The sequence below is a fragment of the Cryptococcus depauperatus genome, chromosome 2 (genome assembly GCF_001720195.1).
Source record: "Cryptococcus depauperatus CBS 7841 chromosome 2, complete sequence".
In the NCBI taxonomy this organism is placed as follows: domain Eukaryota; kingdom Fungi; phylum Basidiomycota; class Tremellomycetes; order Tremellales; family Cryptococcaceae; genus Cryptococcus; species Cryptococcus depauperatus.
This window is the reverse complement of record NC_089469.1, coordinates 1,639,167-1,654,168: the sequence shown is the minus strand read 5'-3', so window position 1 is coordinate 1,654,168 and position 15,002 is coordinate 1,639,167. Positions and strand designations below refer to the sequence as shown.

Sequence of the window (15,002 nt, the reverse complement as noted above, 5' to 3'; positions counted from 1 at the left end):
CAAGTGCAAATAATTTCCACATCACTATTTTTAAGCTACTTTCCGAATTATTAACAATTTTAATCGTGTTAACAATCTATCCAACATTTAACATGTCAAACTTGAAGGCATATCTTGCAGCAAAGTACGTTAAAGATAGGGAGGCTGATAGGCATGCACTAACATTCACATAGTTATATGTCTGGTCCCAAGGCCGACGTTATTCTCGCCCATACAGATCCGACTCACAAAAAGAGAAAGAAGAAAAAGCCACAGAATCAAGACTATGAACGAAGCTCTGCTGGAAATACAGAGCACACTGCGGGCGGATTAGTGCTCAAGGACGAAGACGATAGCTGGGTGAGGCAGAAAGATCAGGACGAAGACGATGATTCACCAGGCATGTCTTTCCAGCCTCCTACTAGGGTTGAGGGACTGGTAGCTTATCTGCAACTTGCATTTAGTCATTGGTAAAGAACTCGCAACATTCAAAAAGACGAAATCTCAATGGAGTACGGTGGCCAAAAAATCTGCTATTCCTCTACCACAGGCTGTTGCCGGCCCGTCATCTCCACCAGACATCAAACCCGACATTGACATAAAACATGAGCCCAAAGATGATGACTTTCAAGCCCAGCCTGTACAGATAACAAAACGTCGCGGAGGTTTGCGCACTGCTACGCAATTGAGAGAAGATGCAGAACGGGAAGCTGCCGCGATGAGATCGCCATCGCCTGTCAACGGAAAAGATCAACCGGATCCTACAGCAACAGTTCATCGTGATGCCACAGGCCGAGTCATTGACATAGAGCAGCTTCGTATAGAAGAAAAGGCAAAAGAGGAACAGGAAAGGTTAAAAGAATTGGAAAGAAAAGAATGGACAAAGGGCGTGACTCAGCGAAGACAAAGAGAAGAGCAAACCAAACTAGAAAGTGAGATGACAGCGGCCGATGTTGGCAGGTCGCGAGATGATGTGAAGATGAACAAGGAGATGCAGAACCAAGAGAGGTGGAATGATCCTGCTGCAGCATTTTTGACAGTGTGTCTTTTCGACATTGATGCCTCATGCCTTCTGATCAATTTTGTAGAAAAACAAAAAGAAAGGCCCCAGAAAACCAAAATATCAGAAGCCGTGGGCCCCCAATCGATATGGTATCCCTCCTGGCTTCCGGTGGGATGGGGTGGGTGAGTTTATTTTATCTACTTACTTTTTCAATGCAGTCATTTATCGATGTTTTTTAGATAGATCAAATGGGTTTGAGAAAAAGTACTTTCAAGCGCAGAATTCAAGAGCACGACAAGAATATGAATATAATCAATGGAGCATGGAAGATATGTGATGGGCATGGCAAACAATATCAACCTGATAACCAATGTATCTATATTTTCTCTACGTTCTCATGCTGATCGTTGTGCTTTTGCGTTGATCCATCTCATACTCACATGATTGGTCAACCCTCTGTCTCATCTTTAATATACAGAGATCAGCGAATGACACTCTGATAAGACTTTAACAAGTCTTTGTTACTTTGTATTCTCATCCATCGCGACCTGGGCAAATGAGGTTGCCCATGCCTAAGCTCTACATTTATATTGGAGTTCATATCAAGTCTCAAGAAACAGACATCATCCTTGTGAAACTTTTGGTCATATCCAAAAATGACCTCTTACAAACGATAGCAAGAACACTAGCAGTGAACATCGAGATTATGAGAATAAACGAGCGATTCTAGGCGAATTATCCAAAGAAGAATTGTCTCTGTGTTCCTCTTTTATACTCATTCAACGCGCAGAAGATGTTGGCGATGGTTCTGTACCGCAGCAAGAGTAAATATCAAACTACACCTCAAACTCGCTACCAACAATTCCCATCGATTGGTTATGCTCAGTCCCTCGTCTTATTCGTTTGGTTGACGACTTTTACCTCTTTCCTGCTTAATCCCCTACTTCTATATCATTATCCATCAGCCACAAAAACCCCGAAATCTAATCATTGCCCATTCTGTTGCCAATCGTCCCTCTCGCCTCTGAGCAGGCGCACAACACGCCAACACCCGTACGTCCTGCCATCTATTCATCGACCTTCTTCTTCTCTTTACACCTCCTCGTCTTGTTTCAGCCGCATTTACCTAACCTCTGTTCTACACACGCTGACCAAAAAATATCCACAAACCTCCGCTATAGGCTTCCAGGCATCATCAGGTATTCTGGAATACAATGGCCCATGAGAAAAGCGCAAATGCAGAATGATTGGAGGCTATCTGTCCAGGAAATTACTGGAATATGACGTTCATGCTTTTAGATCTTACTGAAAACTGAATGGGCAGATGGTATGAGTATCTTGGATGAAGCAGTTCCCATACTGAGGCAGGGTACAACTAGGGTGGAATATGAAACTTGTGCTTTTCAGAGAGTTGGCGAGGTAAAGAACAGTGTGAGAGAGAGGAAGAGCAGAGTGTAGATAACATAAACGCACAAAAGAACATCAAAATTTATAATCCTTCAAACCGGCCTATGATGCAATCTATACCGTTACATTTTTTGATATCAAGATATGAGAACTGTAATGTCGAAAGCATGGAAGGTAGCAGTAGGGGCGAAGATGTCAAGTTAGGATATAAAAGACTCTGGAAGGATTTGAAAGAGAAAGCAAAGTGACCACAATCATCCAATCTGTATAAACTCTGCCCTAAAGATAAAGCTGGTCGGTAGTATTAGGTTACCAAGGGTAATCAAACAATACATCTGCATGTCTTGAAGTCGTAAAGAATGTCAAAAGGGAAAAGGCTATGACAAGCCTGCCTAAATTTCAATCGTTGTCTACACGTAACGGCACTTTTTTCTTAGAGTTACAGCTCTGCTTTCGCACTCGAGCGCCATTTTAGATCTACCGGTCCTTGTTATCACACATGATCTAAAGGAAGAAATTACTAGCAACTTACGTATTGACTCAACCATCTGAAACCTTCTCCATAGCCCTGGCGCATGACCACAGAACACATAAAGACTTCAATAGGTCGAATGTCTCGAAGAGGAACCTTGCCCTTGCCTGTAGTTTGATAAAGGCCGAGTTCATGTCTAAGTTGGTCCTCCGAAACAGCGCCATAGGCATCGATTTTGTTACCTAGTATAAGGAATGGAACCTGAGCAAGAGATTCAATGGATACTATTCCTACGTTGTTAAAATCTTATGCTCTCATAATATTGGATCCTAGTACAATGACTCACAAAGAGAGTCTAGCTCTGCCTTGCTCTCCGCGAATCTCTCAAAATCGGCACTATCCACCAAAAACACGATTCCATCTACTTCAGGAAAGTAATCACGCCATAGACGTCTGGCTTGCATGTGGCCACCAAGATCATAAGTTGTGAACTTGACGTTGCCGATTGCAAGCTCTTCAGAGGCTATAGAATAGTGTCAGAGACATACATCAATGCTTAGTTCCAGAGACAGTGGTGGCGTGAAAGCAAGAGACATACTAGGATGAAGAGTGGGCTGAAGGGTAGCAAGACGGTCATTTTTGAGCATGTGAAGCAGGGTCTGTCATATAACAAGGCTCAAGAATTAGTTACTCGCATCGAGCATTTCCTGCTTCTGGACATACGGTCTTTCCTGCGTTATCTAGACCAAGGAACAAGAGCTTTGCACCTAGATAGACGCCTGATCAGCATGGACTCCTTTATCTCCATAACACATGGTTAAGTTTAGACATACTCTTGTTCATAAGACCTATGGAGTATTAATACGGGCAAAAAGCGGCTGAGGTGCATAAGACATACCAAGTGAAGCGAGAACGTCCCAGAACCAGTTCTATGATGTAATTCAGTCAGATTAGATTACTTTCGTCCATTACAGCTACCACTCACGATGATGAACATTGCGAAAAAGATAACTTTAAGAACGAGACAATTCGAGAATTAAAAAGTAAATGTATTAAAAGTACCAACCTCCATACAGCGATATTGAGAATCATCTCGGCCAGCGCCGTGCGGAGATTTGGTATTTGTGGCGGTGGAGGCAGACCTTTTTATGAATGCTATTAAGAAATCATCTTCATTCTTTTGAATTTTATCCTTTGTACATTAGACATATTCAACAGCCGTCCTGCATAGCACCCTGACCTGAAATTATATGTAAGCGCTGGCTAAGCTCTTGACGGTTCCGGATTATCAGGCAAACTAGAGCATCCACCATGTCTCCTTTTCCTCCTGAAGCGAATCTCAAAAATCCAATTTGCATCTTGTATGTCTCTTGTCCACTATTAAATCTCTAATGACAGCACTTTGATAGTTGCGGCTCATCTTCTGGTAACATTCCTCTCTTTGCTAAAGCTGCTCAATCAGTTGGCGAGTCGCTTGCACATGCCAAGATTCCACTTGTATATGGTGGTGGCCGACGAGGTATCATGGGTAAATAACGCATAAGAGTTCATTCAATTTGGGAGCTTATTGTGAAACTTACCAGGCATTGTATCTCAAGCCGCTCTTTCGGCCAATGGCTACGTTCACGGTATTGTCCCTAAAGCTTTGGTTGAGCACACTCCAAAAGCTGCGCCTGCAACAGTAACTAATAGTTCTGATGGACCTGTCACTGGAGCAGTCGCTAAAAGTAAAGAAGGTATGGGCCAAGACATACTAGATGACGTGAATCAGGAAAAAATGACGGTCCAGGTGGTCAACACCATGCATGAGGTGAGAATGAACACCTTTTGACCAATCCTCACGTTCTCTCGTGCTGTAACCTTGTGATGATTGCAACTAACCGTGGCAATATAGAGAAAGCTAGAAATGGCCACTTTGTCTACTGGAGGCTTCATCGTTCTTCCTGGAGGCTACGGCACACTTGAAGAAGTGCTCGAGATGATCGCTTGGAATCAACTGGGTATTCATCGCCTACCTATCCTCATCCTCAACGTTGGCAATTTCTATACCAACCTATACAAGCAATTCGAGAGCTCTGTCGAAGCAGGGTTCATTTCTCAGGAAAATTTGTCCTTGCTGAAGTTGGTCAACTTGGAAGGTGGTCAAAATGCCAACTCGGACGAAACCAAGGCAACCGAATGGGGTCAAGCAGCAGTGACGGCTCTCCAAAATTGGTCGATGGACGTAAGTACGTTAGCAAAAATCAACTCTTCTTATCGTCTTACGGCTACAATTCAACAATAGTTGGGAACCAAGCTTGATCGGAGAAAAGGCAAGATTGACGATCAAGGCAAAGTCATCAGTCAGGATTACAGCATTGTAAGATCATTTCTCATCTTTTATTTCTGCATTCGACTTTTCGTAGAGTGCACGATGCATTGACCATTGCCATTAGAACCTTTGCCCGTCTTATGTTTTTACTACCATACGACAATCTTACCACATATATGCCGACAGTGCTAACCACTTACCAGTTGAAAGCAACCGTCCGCCTCTTCTCCATCAACATCTTTGTCGTATAGAGAAGGCGTATCGTCATTTTGCATCGAGATACGGTCAAGAAGTTTGGGGCGAATGGCCAGGTAGAGACCTGTTGGAAGGAGAACTCTTGAAGCAAGAGAGAAGGGCTTTGTATGATCATACTTTGACGGATATTGATGACCAAGGAAAATTAATGGCTGATTGGCGTATACGGATGATTGTGCATCGTGGAGGCAAGCCAGAGATCCAAATTCTAAGAGCTCCTGTTGGTGCTGGTACGTAGAGTGGCCTCTCACTACCCAAGTTTTCAATGGCAATGTTCAAAAGCAGCTATCTGTAGGCCCTTTCTGTTTTGATATTCCTATCACACCAGCTCTCTCCAAACGACCACTCATACTTGATCCCAATGATACCATAATTGACTTGGAGAGCGATTTCCAAAAGGACTATAGGCTTTACAAAACCGATAGAAGAAAAATGTATGATGAAGCCTATACTCGGTGTGGTGAGTTATATTTTCTGTCCACCGTCGTAAAACACTAAACAGAGAGGTATGGTCGGTAGCCGGACTATCACAAACTCACCCCGAGGTACTGATACATACCTCCACGCATCTTCTCGAAACCACAACGTCCAACATCGCCATCCTTCTACCCCATCTGACCCATTGGATCACACCTCGCATCAGCAAGACGACTCCACTCCTCGACGGTGTGTTGAGGCAACATCTTCTCAAACAAGGCTCGATTATAGAAGGGAATCTTTCTGTAGAAAATTATTTGCAAGCAAAGCAGCAAGGAGGCAGGGTCATCGGTTTCAATGGTCTGAGAGGTATATGGGAAGCCCAGCTGCTTTAAGAATCCTATGCATAATCTTAATAGAGGACGACTCATTCCGTCTTTTCTTTTGTTTCGTATGCCGGTATCCAACTCTCTATAACTTCTCCCAAAACCCAAATACTCACTCCAAAGACCACCAAGCCAGCTGCCCAAACGATCACGTACACACTCTGGGCTTTCAACTCCAACATATACGCGGATCCCAACCAGAGCCCTTGAGCTGCTACCCAAGCACCAACGACTGCTACTGCCTTTTGCCTGGTCATTTGAAGGTGTCCGAGTATGGAAGGGAGGAGTGGTAGAAACCATGTAAAGTATTGAGAAGTACATACTTTGTTGAAAACAACGAACAGCGCCGTCTGAAGAAAGATTGCAAGCTCAAAAGGTATCGACGAGAAAGCTACAAGGCAAATGAGAGATAGCTGAGGCAAAAAGGAAGTGAGGGGATGGCGGAGAACGGAAAGAAGCCACATTGGAAGAGCAGAAGGAACGGAAAACAACGACAGATAAATGGGGTAAAAGTATGGCGAGAAGTTATGACGGTGGTCTAGACGGGTGAGGTGATACAAATAAGTCTGTTCGAGAAAGGGCTGACCCCAGCTGTTTTGCGTCAGCATCAAACAGGAACCGTCCTCTACTTCCAACTCACATCGACCACAGCACGCCATTAATCAAGGCAAAACTTGCAGCAGCAACAAAGCCAAACCTCCATACTCTAAGATGGAGCCAACTCCACCTTGATGCCAGTTTTGTCCAGATTGTGGGAATATAAATAGCCGGGTAGATTTTCCAGCTGACGGCAAGTGCCAGCATCACCGCTGCCCTTGCCTCGCCCTTCCCCTTATCTCCTGGTGTTTCTCCAAGGCGAAGAAAGTAATGGACAGCAACGACAAGGAAACAAATCGTGGCCTCAGGCGATCCCCTTGTGGTGATATTGAGAGTGAATGGGTTAATGGACCACAACAAATGTGTTGGCCAAAACGGAGCCGGGTCCGGCCCCGACAATAAAAGAATGGGTATCAATAATGACGGCAGAGCTAATAAAAGTTTTCCTAAAAGCGGAGATAATATCGCTGGAGATAGAAACAGTGGTAACAATGGCGTATAACGAAACGTGGCTCGATGATATGGACTAACAAGACATCAGCAGCATCCATCGCGTAGCTTGGTACACCTACTCTCCCAAATTCCATCCCATTTTCTTCAACAGCCATCCCTCTGCTCTTTGTCCTGCCTTGGGACTGAATATCAACCTTGCGCCATCTGTAACCACTCTCCAGTCTACGTCAGTGTAGCGCAGGCCTCCATAGTGATCCGGATGTGCGTCGACGTGCTCCGCATATAGAATCAATGCGATGTGAAGAATCAATGAAAGCACAAGGATATGGAATGTTGATATTTTAAACATTTCCTTGTTTCTATTATTTCTTATTCTTAATACAAAAATGTGTTGAACCTCCACCTCCACCGACGGGATCAAATCATGTGTGGACTCGTTTCTAGGGTACAGACGAGAGAGAGTCTGGCCTAAAGCAACCCAAATGCTGTCAGCCAATCAAATTGCCAAGCCTCCCCCCTTGATGACGTGTATTTGTGACAATTTCTGAAACAACCCCTGACAACGCGAGGTCCTTTAAAGAGAGGTCTGTGCAAAGGCTTGGAGTATTTCTTTTGCATTTCAATTCTTTCTCTCTTTCTTTTTCTTTTTCTCTTCATTTGGTCTCTCATTTGTTTTTCCTAGTCCACCTGTCTCACAACGCCACCACCGACCTGCAACATTCCTTACTGTCACTGTCATCCATCCAACTATCGCCTTTGTCGATTTGCTTTACCGCCACAAGACTGCGCTGAATACCCATCCCAGTGAAAGAATCGTGTGTAGGGTTTATACTCTTGACGAGCATATTCATATCCGCTTTGCAAGGCATCCGTGACGTATAAAATCTGCAAACTACTTGTATCGAACGCGAGTTGACAACATCAACAACAATCAATATGACCGCCACCACCAAGCTGATCAATCTTTTGCCAGCTCTTATGCTCTTTGGACTGGCTCTGACCGGTGTCGAAAACGCTCCTGTGAGTCTTGTGGCCCTCCTTTACGCATGGTATTTCATTTTCAATGGCCTTCCATTCATTTCCAATTTCCACCTTTTCTAGCAAATTGGCGCACCCCGTGACGCGTCTTGTAATCATTGCTGATCCCTTTTGTAATTAGGCCGCCCTTGCCAACCAGTCTGGCAAAGACCACCATCGTCAGTTGGTTGCTCGTCTTGCTGGCAACATTGAAGAGCATGAAAGGAGGCGCCTTTCTGTTGATGGCAGAGTCCTGCGTCGAAGGGCTGATGGCAGCGTCTGCCGCGCCAAAAACCAGGCTTCGTCATCTGTGAATGCCCAGCCTGTTACTCCCACTCCCGATGCTGGAGGTCAGAACGCTGTCGTTCAGAGCCCTTCTCCCACCGATGTGAGCGTTACCGATAGCTGGTCCACTTCTTCCAGTGCCAGCTCACAGGTCACCACCACTGAGGTTGCTGCTGTTGCTGTTCCTAACAAGGCTGTCACTGGCGCGCTCGGTTCCGGCGGTTGGGTCAATACTGGCAGTAAACTTGGTGCAGCCTGGCCGAATGGCAACTGGGCTGAGAATGGAAGCCCTGACTTTATTGGAAATTATATTGGTATCAAGACTTCTTGGTACTACACTTGGAGTTCTTTTTCTGTTGTAAGTAAGGTCGCTTGGGGACTTTGCAATGGCTCATCCGATTCTGAAGGGCTCTGGTGACTCTCTTGGTCTTGAATATGTCCCTATGCTTTGGGGCCCAAAACAGGTTAGTGACTGGTGGGCTCAGATGCCCAACTGGCCCAAGACTGTCAAAAACGCCTTGTTTTTCAACGAGCCCAACCAGAGCGGTCAATCTGACATGTCTCCTGGCGATGCTGTCTCTCACTGGATGAATGACTTTCTTCCTGTCCGTTCCAAGGGTGTACGACTTGGTGGTGCTGCCACGACCAGCGCCCCCAGCGGTCTTCAATGGATCAAGGACTTTGGCAAGGCTTGTACGGATTACGGAAACTCTGCTGCCGACTGTACTCCCGAGTGAGTGGATTCGTTTCTGACGAGGCCATGGATTTAAAACGCTGTAGTTTTATTCCTGTCCACTGGTACGATGTGACTATTGAAAACTTTCAGCAATATGTCACGAATTTCCACACTGAGACTGGCGCAAACCTGTGGGTTACCGAGTATGCTTGTCAAAACTTCAACGGCGGCGCCCAGTGCAGTGATCAAGAGTGTGGGTATCGACTTTGCGCCATGCTTTGTAAGCGCTGACAATGGGTTCAGCCTGGAACCTCCACACGGTCATGGCTGCCTGGTTTGACCAGCAAAACTATATTGAGCGCTATTCTCCCTTTGGTAGGTTGTTGTCACTCGAACTGTCTGACGTTTTGTTAGGCGTGATGAAGGATATGCAAGGGGTCAACCAAAACAATGCGCTTATGAATCCCGATGGGTCTATCACCTCGCTTGGTGGATGGGTAGGTGTTTTCCTGCCATGTTGCGAAGCGTTTGTGCTGTATGCTTATACATATCTTGCAGTACATTACGTCTGCCTAAGCAACCACCCGTTGCTCGCGCTAGGTCCTGGTTGGAGGCCACCTGTGTTGGCAATCACAAAAGCTGTGATGAATCGAAACGAAAATTATTTGATCCATACCTATACCCTTTTTTCAGTCATAACTTGACGCTGGTCTTTCCGTCTATACATCTATCTCTTTCGTGATGGCTTGATGTCGATCTGAAAGAGTTGTCCGTTTTCCCGTTGTCGTTTGGGTCGAATGCATTCGCACGGTGAAGTCTTTTCTTGGGTGTTTTGCAATTGGTGCATGTCTGTTTCATTACGTAAAGACGTAGAGCGAAGCGACGATCCTATAGAGGGTTTCGCTAACGACGGACGAGCACTCGACCCAACCCGTTGGACTGTTGTGAATGGACGCTATCTCGACTTGCACGTTGGAATGCGACAAGCATCTCTGTACGACGAGTGAATCTTTCCCTAATCGAAGTCCTTATGGGCAAGGGTACAGTGCATACCAGAAACGACGTTTATCTTTTCATTCTCACCCGCCCATCTGCCAGACGCCAGCATTCCAGCCAACTGCAACAGCTTAGCAACGTATCCAAGAATCCCGGTCCATGAGCATGGTGAAAACGTTGCATCCACAACACGAGATGAAATCGTCTAGCCATGAATGCTACCTCTTTCCCTCGTCACTGCGATCCACCCACCCATCCCATACCAGCATCCGCCTGAGATGTAAAAGACTATAGCTCATTTCTATGTAGCTTTCCCCTCAGACTCCCGAACCCACCAGCAAATTTATCGAGTTCAGCCGTACTTGGGGGGCCGTCCAACGGCGAGAGGTCAAGTGGTATTGATCTGATGTACGTATCGACTTGTTCCTCCGGCCATATGTTGCGCAATCCACGGGCCTCTACTTCAAACGTTGCTAATTTTCTGTCCAAAGTCTCGGGGTCCCATTCTCGGTCAAGCGTCAACGATGCCCCCGTCGGGTGAACGTTCACAAAGCTGTTGTCGATGATTCCTCCAACCTTCACACTACTGGCTCTTTCAAACGGACGCATGTAGCTATCCAGAATCCCTACCCTTGCCAGTTCACCCAGGGTGCGATCGCCTATTACCTTCTTATTCCTTGGCCATCCCTCCCTCTTTAGACGTGCCGCACGAAGATTGGTGTAGGCGCAGTTGTTATGCAACGTTTTACGTTGATCACCGTCGTAACTTATTTCCATAGCCCATTTTCCTGTCTCCAATGGCATGCCCTGGCTGCTAGTCGCTGCCGCTTCCGTACCGAGCTTTAGGTGCATAGCACAGCCGCAACATAATGGGTGTTGGTCTTCGGCATCGGATTCAGACGGTCCGCCCGTTTGCGAGGACTGACGTGTACTCAGTTCGCGAAACAGTGAGGCCAGGTCTTCTATATTCTCTGGATCGATTGAGAAAAACACAGCGGACATATTTGTGGTTGCTGTAACTACATGGCGGGATGGGTGTACATATAGGCGGGCGGAGTTTGGATAGTCTGGTATGTTTGTGATTGGAAAGCAACGAGTCAAAGGATTGCAGCGCAAGTCTTTGGCGGAGATGAAAGAGCTGCTTTCTTGGGTATTCTCCTTTTACTGTTGAATGGTGGGTGTACACAGAGTGTCAGGATGTGGGATGGGTTCTTGGGCGTTGAGCTGGAGGCCGTGGAACGAGAGCAACTGCGTGGAATGTGGCTAGCTAGAATAGACTCGGACAGCTATTAGATTCATTCGCTGGAGAGCTATGAGTGATGCGTCCTTCTTTATATCTTTGACACTTTTGCCATGGTCATGCAACTACACCGTCTCTGACGCATACACACTCTCCCGTGCTCTCCTGGCCTTTCCATGTCCATCATCCTGGCACATCCCACCCAGCGCTTACCCCTTGCACCTGTCTATTTCATCCGACTACGATACGAAGGGAGAGAACCCAACGTACATTGACCGTTGGGCCGTGGCAGACTGCCCTTTGTCAAGAAGCATGCCTCTGGGTACACCCAACCTTGAAAGGAGAATACCGAGGGAGGCGGCTCTTTCAGCGTCGAGACTTGCTGTCAGGACTGAGGTTGTTCTTGGGCTTGGTCTGGGAGTCCTTGGGACGAGTGGATTATCTAGGAGTATCTATCTCAAGGAATGAATCTTGATAGCTGTCTTCATCTATTTGAGGAAACTATGAACCACAATCCCTTCCTTATATCTTGTTTGCTTTGCATCCAGAAGCCACGTTCTAGTTCAACCAACTATACCATTCTGAGGCATACACAGCATGCTGTGTTCTTATATCCGCACCTTGTACATCATCCTGACACTTGCGCGGCAATCCTTTGACCCGTTGCATTCAAGCCGCCCATACACCGCTGTCTAACCTCCGCCCGCCTATATGTAAACCCATCCTGTCATGCTGCGACAGCAACCACAAATACGCCCAATATGGCTGGACCACGCAGTCAACATGAAATGTTCGGCGAAGAGCCTGACATACCGACTGAATTCGATGTCAGTCCATGCAAGCACTCTTGCTACAGCTACACGCACAAAGATCCCAATAGGTCACATACAGCGGCAAACGAGGGCGAGCGGTTGTTCCTGTTGTAAATTGAGATTTTGAGCAAGAAGAGATGCATTAGAGAAAGTTGAATAACAACTTTAAATCGCTACAGGAATTTGGATCCGTCTTAATTAACTAAATAGTATTAAAGCGTAGGTGTAAGTGCAAGCCCTCCACATCGCCACACTCCGGAACCCCGAGGGATTAAGAGAGGGACATGGATGGATAAGGTTGAATGATAGATAGATTTCTCTTCCATTACTCTTTTCTATGCAAGACAAGTGCTAGATTTGCTGTACCAAAAATAATTAATATTTACGAAAACCTTAAAGTAATTACCGTTGTAATTACTTTAAGGTTTTCGTAAATATTAATTATTTTTGGTACAGCAAATCTAGCACTTGTTTGCTGCATAGACAATGAAGGATGAATGAGAAATCTATCTATCATTCAACCTTATCCATCCATGTCCCTCTCTTAATCCCTCGGGGTTCCGGAGTGTGGCGATGTGGAGGGCTTGCACTTACAGTAGGACGCCTTAATTAAGCTTAATTTCAACAGTTCCCAGATGACTTGGCTGTCAAAATAACTTACCATGGCAACGTTCCATCTGACATGAGCCACTACGAGTGCGCTGCTCGTTCGTTAAGGGCAAGAGCAGGCTGGCTACATAACCGGCTTAAAGACGTTCGCACTTTGGAGTGTGGAACAATCAGTAGAAACGGAGATTTTTCCAACGCGGACCGGACCGGGGCAACGCTTGTAATTGACCAACACTAGGATCGCAAGACCATCGGCAAGGAAGCAATGAGCTTCTTCTCAAAGGTCTATAGTGATGCCGGATTGCCGAAGGAGGTGATTAAAGCATACGGCGGCGGGTGAACGCCATTTGAAACCGCCTTGGAGAACGGGGAGGACGGTGTCAGGATGATGGACAAGGTCGGGATAGAAGCAGACAGGATACGGTGTATGCAGAGATGGTGAAGTGGGTTGAACGGAATGTGGCTGAGGACGTACAGTAAGGAATATATATGCAAGGGACTGGGTTGATAGTTCCTTGGGAATGCATCTGATAGCTGCGTCCATCTATTCCAGATGGATACGCTGACAACTCACCCGTCCCAAGCACTCCCAGACCAAGGACAACCCAACGCCCGACACTGGCGCAGAAGACAGCTATGTCGATGCATTCGCTAGGAAACCATCACCAACCGTCCTCTCTATATCGTTTCACTTTTTGTGTCCATCGGCCAGGCCCCAGGTCATCCACCTGTGGCACGTCAAGCTGCCTGTCCTTCCATTCTCAGTCTCCATCTGCTGCATAGCGGTTCCGCCGTTTCAACCCACCGACGCTGCTCTTAGTAAGCTCCTGTGGAGGACGTTGCGGTGGTTCCGGACTGTGCTCTTGTACGTCGGAGGGTTCAGCGTTAAATAGCTTGTTGACGTATTTGTCAAATGTTTCTTCTGGCCATTGGCTATACCCAGGGCAATTTTCAGTATAGTCTCTAAACTTCTCATTGAAGAGATATTTGTTCGAGCCCATATTAGTTGTAAGCGTTTGCCCGTCCGGGTAACCGTTTTCGAAATTCCCGCTGGCGTCGATGTTTCCAAACGCTATATTGACTCTTCTAAACGATTTTGTTGGCGAGCCTGTTGCATCAAATGTCGAATGAGCGGTGTGTAAGCCGCAGTCGATATGGTATACACCAGATCGACCCTCGTCGCCATCGAACTCTAGTCTGACAACCGAGTCCCCTGGCTTTAATTGTGTGCCCATCCCGGTTGTATTGTGGGACTCATCGGGGCAAAAGAATGGGCCGACGTTTTTGCTATCGGGTTTGGTCTGCGGGCCAAACCATGAGGGCAGATAGGAAGCCAGCTTGCTGGAAGATGACGCGAAATCACCCTCGTTTGGAAAGATGCGATCCATATTGGGCGTATTTGTGGTTACTGTCGCAGCATGACAGGATGGGTTTACATATAGGCGGGCGGAGGTTGGACAGTGGTGTATTGGCGGCTTGAACGCAACGGGTCAAAGGATTGCAACGAAAGTCTCGATGGTGAAGGAGCTGCCTCCTTGGGTATTCTCCTTTCAAGGTTGGGTGCTGGGTGTATACAGAGGCATGCTTCTTGACAAAGGGCAGCTCGCTACGGCTCAACGGTGAGGGTGTGGTTGGTTCTTTGAAAGGCCTCTCTCGTCGTATCGTAGTTGGGTCGTCTCACTGGCAAGTGTTCATCGGCTGCGTGGTGTACACCGGTCCATGGTGAGACGTTTGGGAGTATGCCATACGCTTACTCGAGGTGACCCAGTTGGGTTTTGATATCCATGGTGAAGGCACTGGGTGCGACAGTGGGTTGGTTGGGTAACTATTCTATGTATGCGAGATGTAAATAGGGTGTAGCGATGGCAATGGATGTGCTGTAGCAGCACATCCAGCACGGGTGTGGCGTAGAATGAGGTATCTAACGTAAGAGTGGTCTACAGTTGATCTATATACACCCATGTCGTTGTGTTGTTCGCTGACGCACTTGACAACCGTCTTTACCAGTCGCATGTCATAATGTTGGAATGATTGCATGGAATATAGGCAATGAATAGTAATGCAACTCGGATTGCATTATTGCGACC

The 15,002-nt window shown here is 46.5% G+C and overlaps 7 protein-coding genes across 7 annotated transcripts; 3 read left to right on the top strand and 4 right to left on the bottom strand.

Moving 5' to 3' along the window:
* Positions 1 to 92: 92 nt before the first annotated feature.
* L203_101940 (uncharacterized protein) lies at positions 93 to 1,319 on the top strand (the record flags this gene model as incomplete). Its single annotated transcript, XM_066211371.1, has 5 exons — positions 93 to 124; positions 174 to 379; positions 444 to 1,018; positions 1,068 to 1,164; positions 1,222 to 1,319. The coding sequence occupies 5 exons, from the start codon at positions 93 to 95 to the stop codon at positions 1,317 to 1,319; spliced, it is 1,008 nt and encodes a 335-aa protein (XP_066067468.1).
* Positions 1,320 to 3,145: 1,826 nt separating this feature from the next.
* L203_101939 (small COPII coat GTPase) lies at positions 3,146 to 3,858 on the bottom strand (the record flags this gene model as incomplete). Its single annotated transcript, XM_066211370.1, has 8 exons — positions 3,146 to 3,151; positions 3,208 to 3,216; positions 3,266 to 3,384; positions 3,460 to 3,520; positions 3,585 to 3,628; positions 3,695 to 3,709; positions 3,760 to 3,790; positions 3,847 to 3,858. The coding sequence occupies 8 exons, from the start codon at positions 3,856 to 3,858 to the stop codon at positions 3,146 to 3,148; spliced, it is 297 nt and encodes a 98-aa protein (XP_066067467.1).
* Positions 3,859 to 4,172: 314 nt separating this feature from the next.
* On the top strand, positions 4,173 to 6,239 carry L203_101938 (uncharacterized protein; the record flags this gene model as incomplete). Its single annotated transcript, XM_066211369.1, has 8 exons — positions 4,173 to 4,222; positions 4,271 to 4,389; positions 4,445 to 4,671; positions 4,756 to 5,085; positions 5,146 to 5,220; positions 5,297 to 5,657; positions 5,723 to 5,887; positions 5,947 to 6,239. The coding sequence occupies 8 exons, from the start codon at positions 4,173 to 4,175 to the stop codon at positions 6,237 to 6,239; spliced, it is 1,620 nt and encodes a 539-aa protein (XP_066067466.1).
* A 32-nt stretch (positions 6,240 to 6,271) lies between these two features.
* On the bottom strand, positions 6,272 to 7,629 carry L203_101937 (uncharacterized protein; the record flags this gene model as incomplete). The annotated part of the gene is made up of 3 exons (XM_066211368.1): positions 6,272 to 6,821; positions 6,871 to 7,353; positions 7,400 to 7,629. 3 exons carry the CDS (start codon positions 7,627 to 7,629, stop codon positions 6,272 to 6,274), a joined length of 1,263 nt encoding a protein of 420 aa, XP_066067465.1.
* A 587-nt stretch (positions 7,630 to 8,216) lies between these two features.
* Positions 8,217 to 9,834, top strand: L203_101936 (uncharacterized protein; the record flags this gene model as incomplete). Its single annotated transcript, XM_066211367.1, has 6 exons — positions 8,217 to 8,300; positions 8,440 to 8,940; positions 8,990 to 9,315; positions 9,363 to 9,511; positions 9,562 to 9,755; positions 9,817 to 9,834. The coding sequence occupies 6 exons, from the start codon at positions 8,217 to 8,219 to the stop codon at positions 9,832 to 9,834; spliced, it is 1,272 nt and encodes a 423-aa protein (XP_066067464.1).
* Positions 9,835 to 10,542: 708 nt separating this feature from the next.
* On the bottom strand, positions 10,543 to 11,256 carry L203_101935 (uncharacterized protein; the record flags this gene model as incomplete). The annotated part of the gene is made up of 1 exon (XM_066211366.1): positions 10,543 to 11,256. One exon carries the CDS (start codon positions 11,254 to 11,256, stop codon positions 10,543 to 10,545), a length of 714 nt encoding a protein of 237 aa, XP_066067463.1.
* Positions 11,257 to 13,676: 2,420 nt separating this feature from the next.
* L203_101934 (uncharacterized protein) lies at positions 13,677 to 14,303 on the bottom strand (the record flags this gene model as incomplete). Its single annotated transcript, XM_066211365.1, has 1 exon — positions 13,677 to 14,303. The coding sequence occupies one exon, from the start codon at positions 14,301 to 14,303 to the stop codon at positions 13,677 to 13,679; it is 627 nt and encodes a 208-aa protein (XP_066067462.1).
* Positions 14,304 to 15,002: the final 699 nt, after the last annotated feature.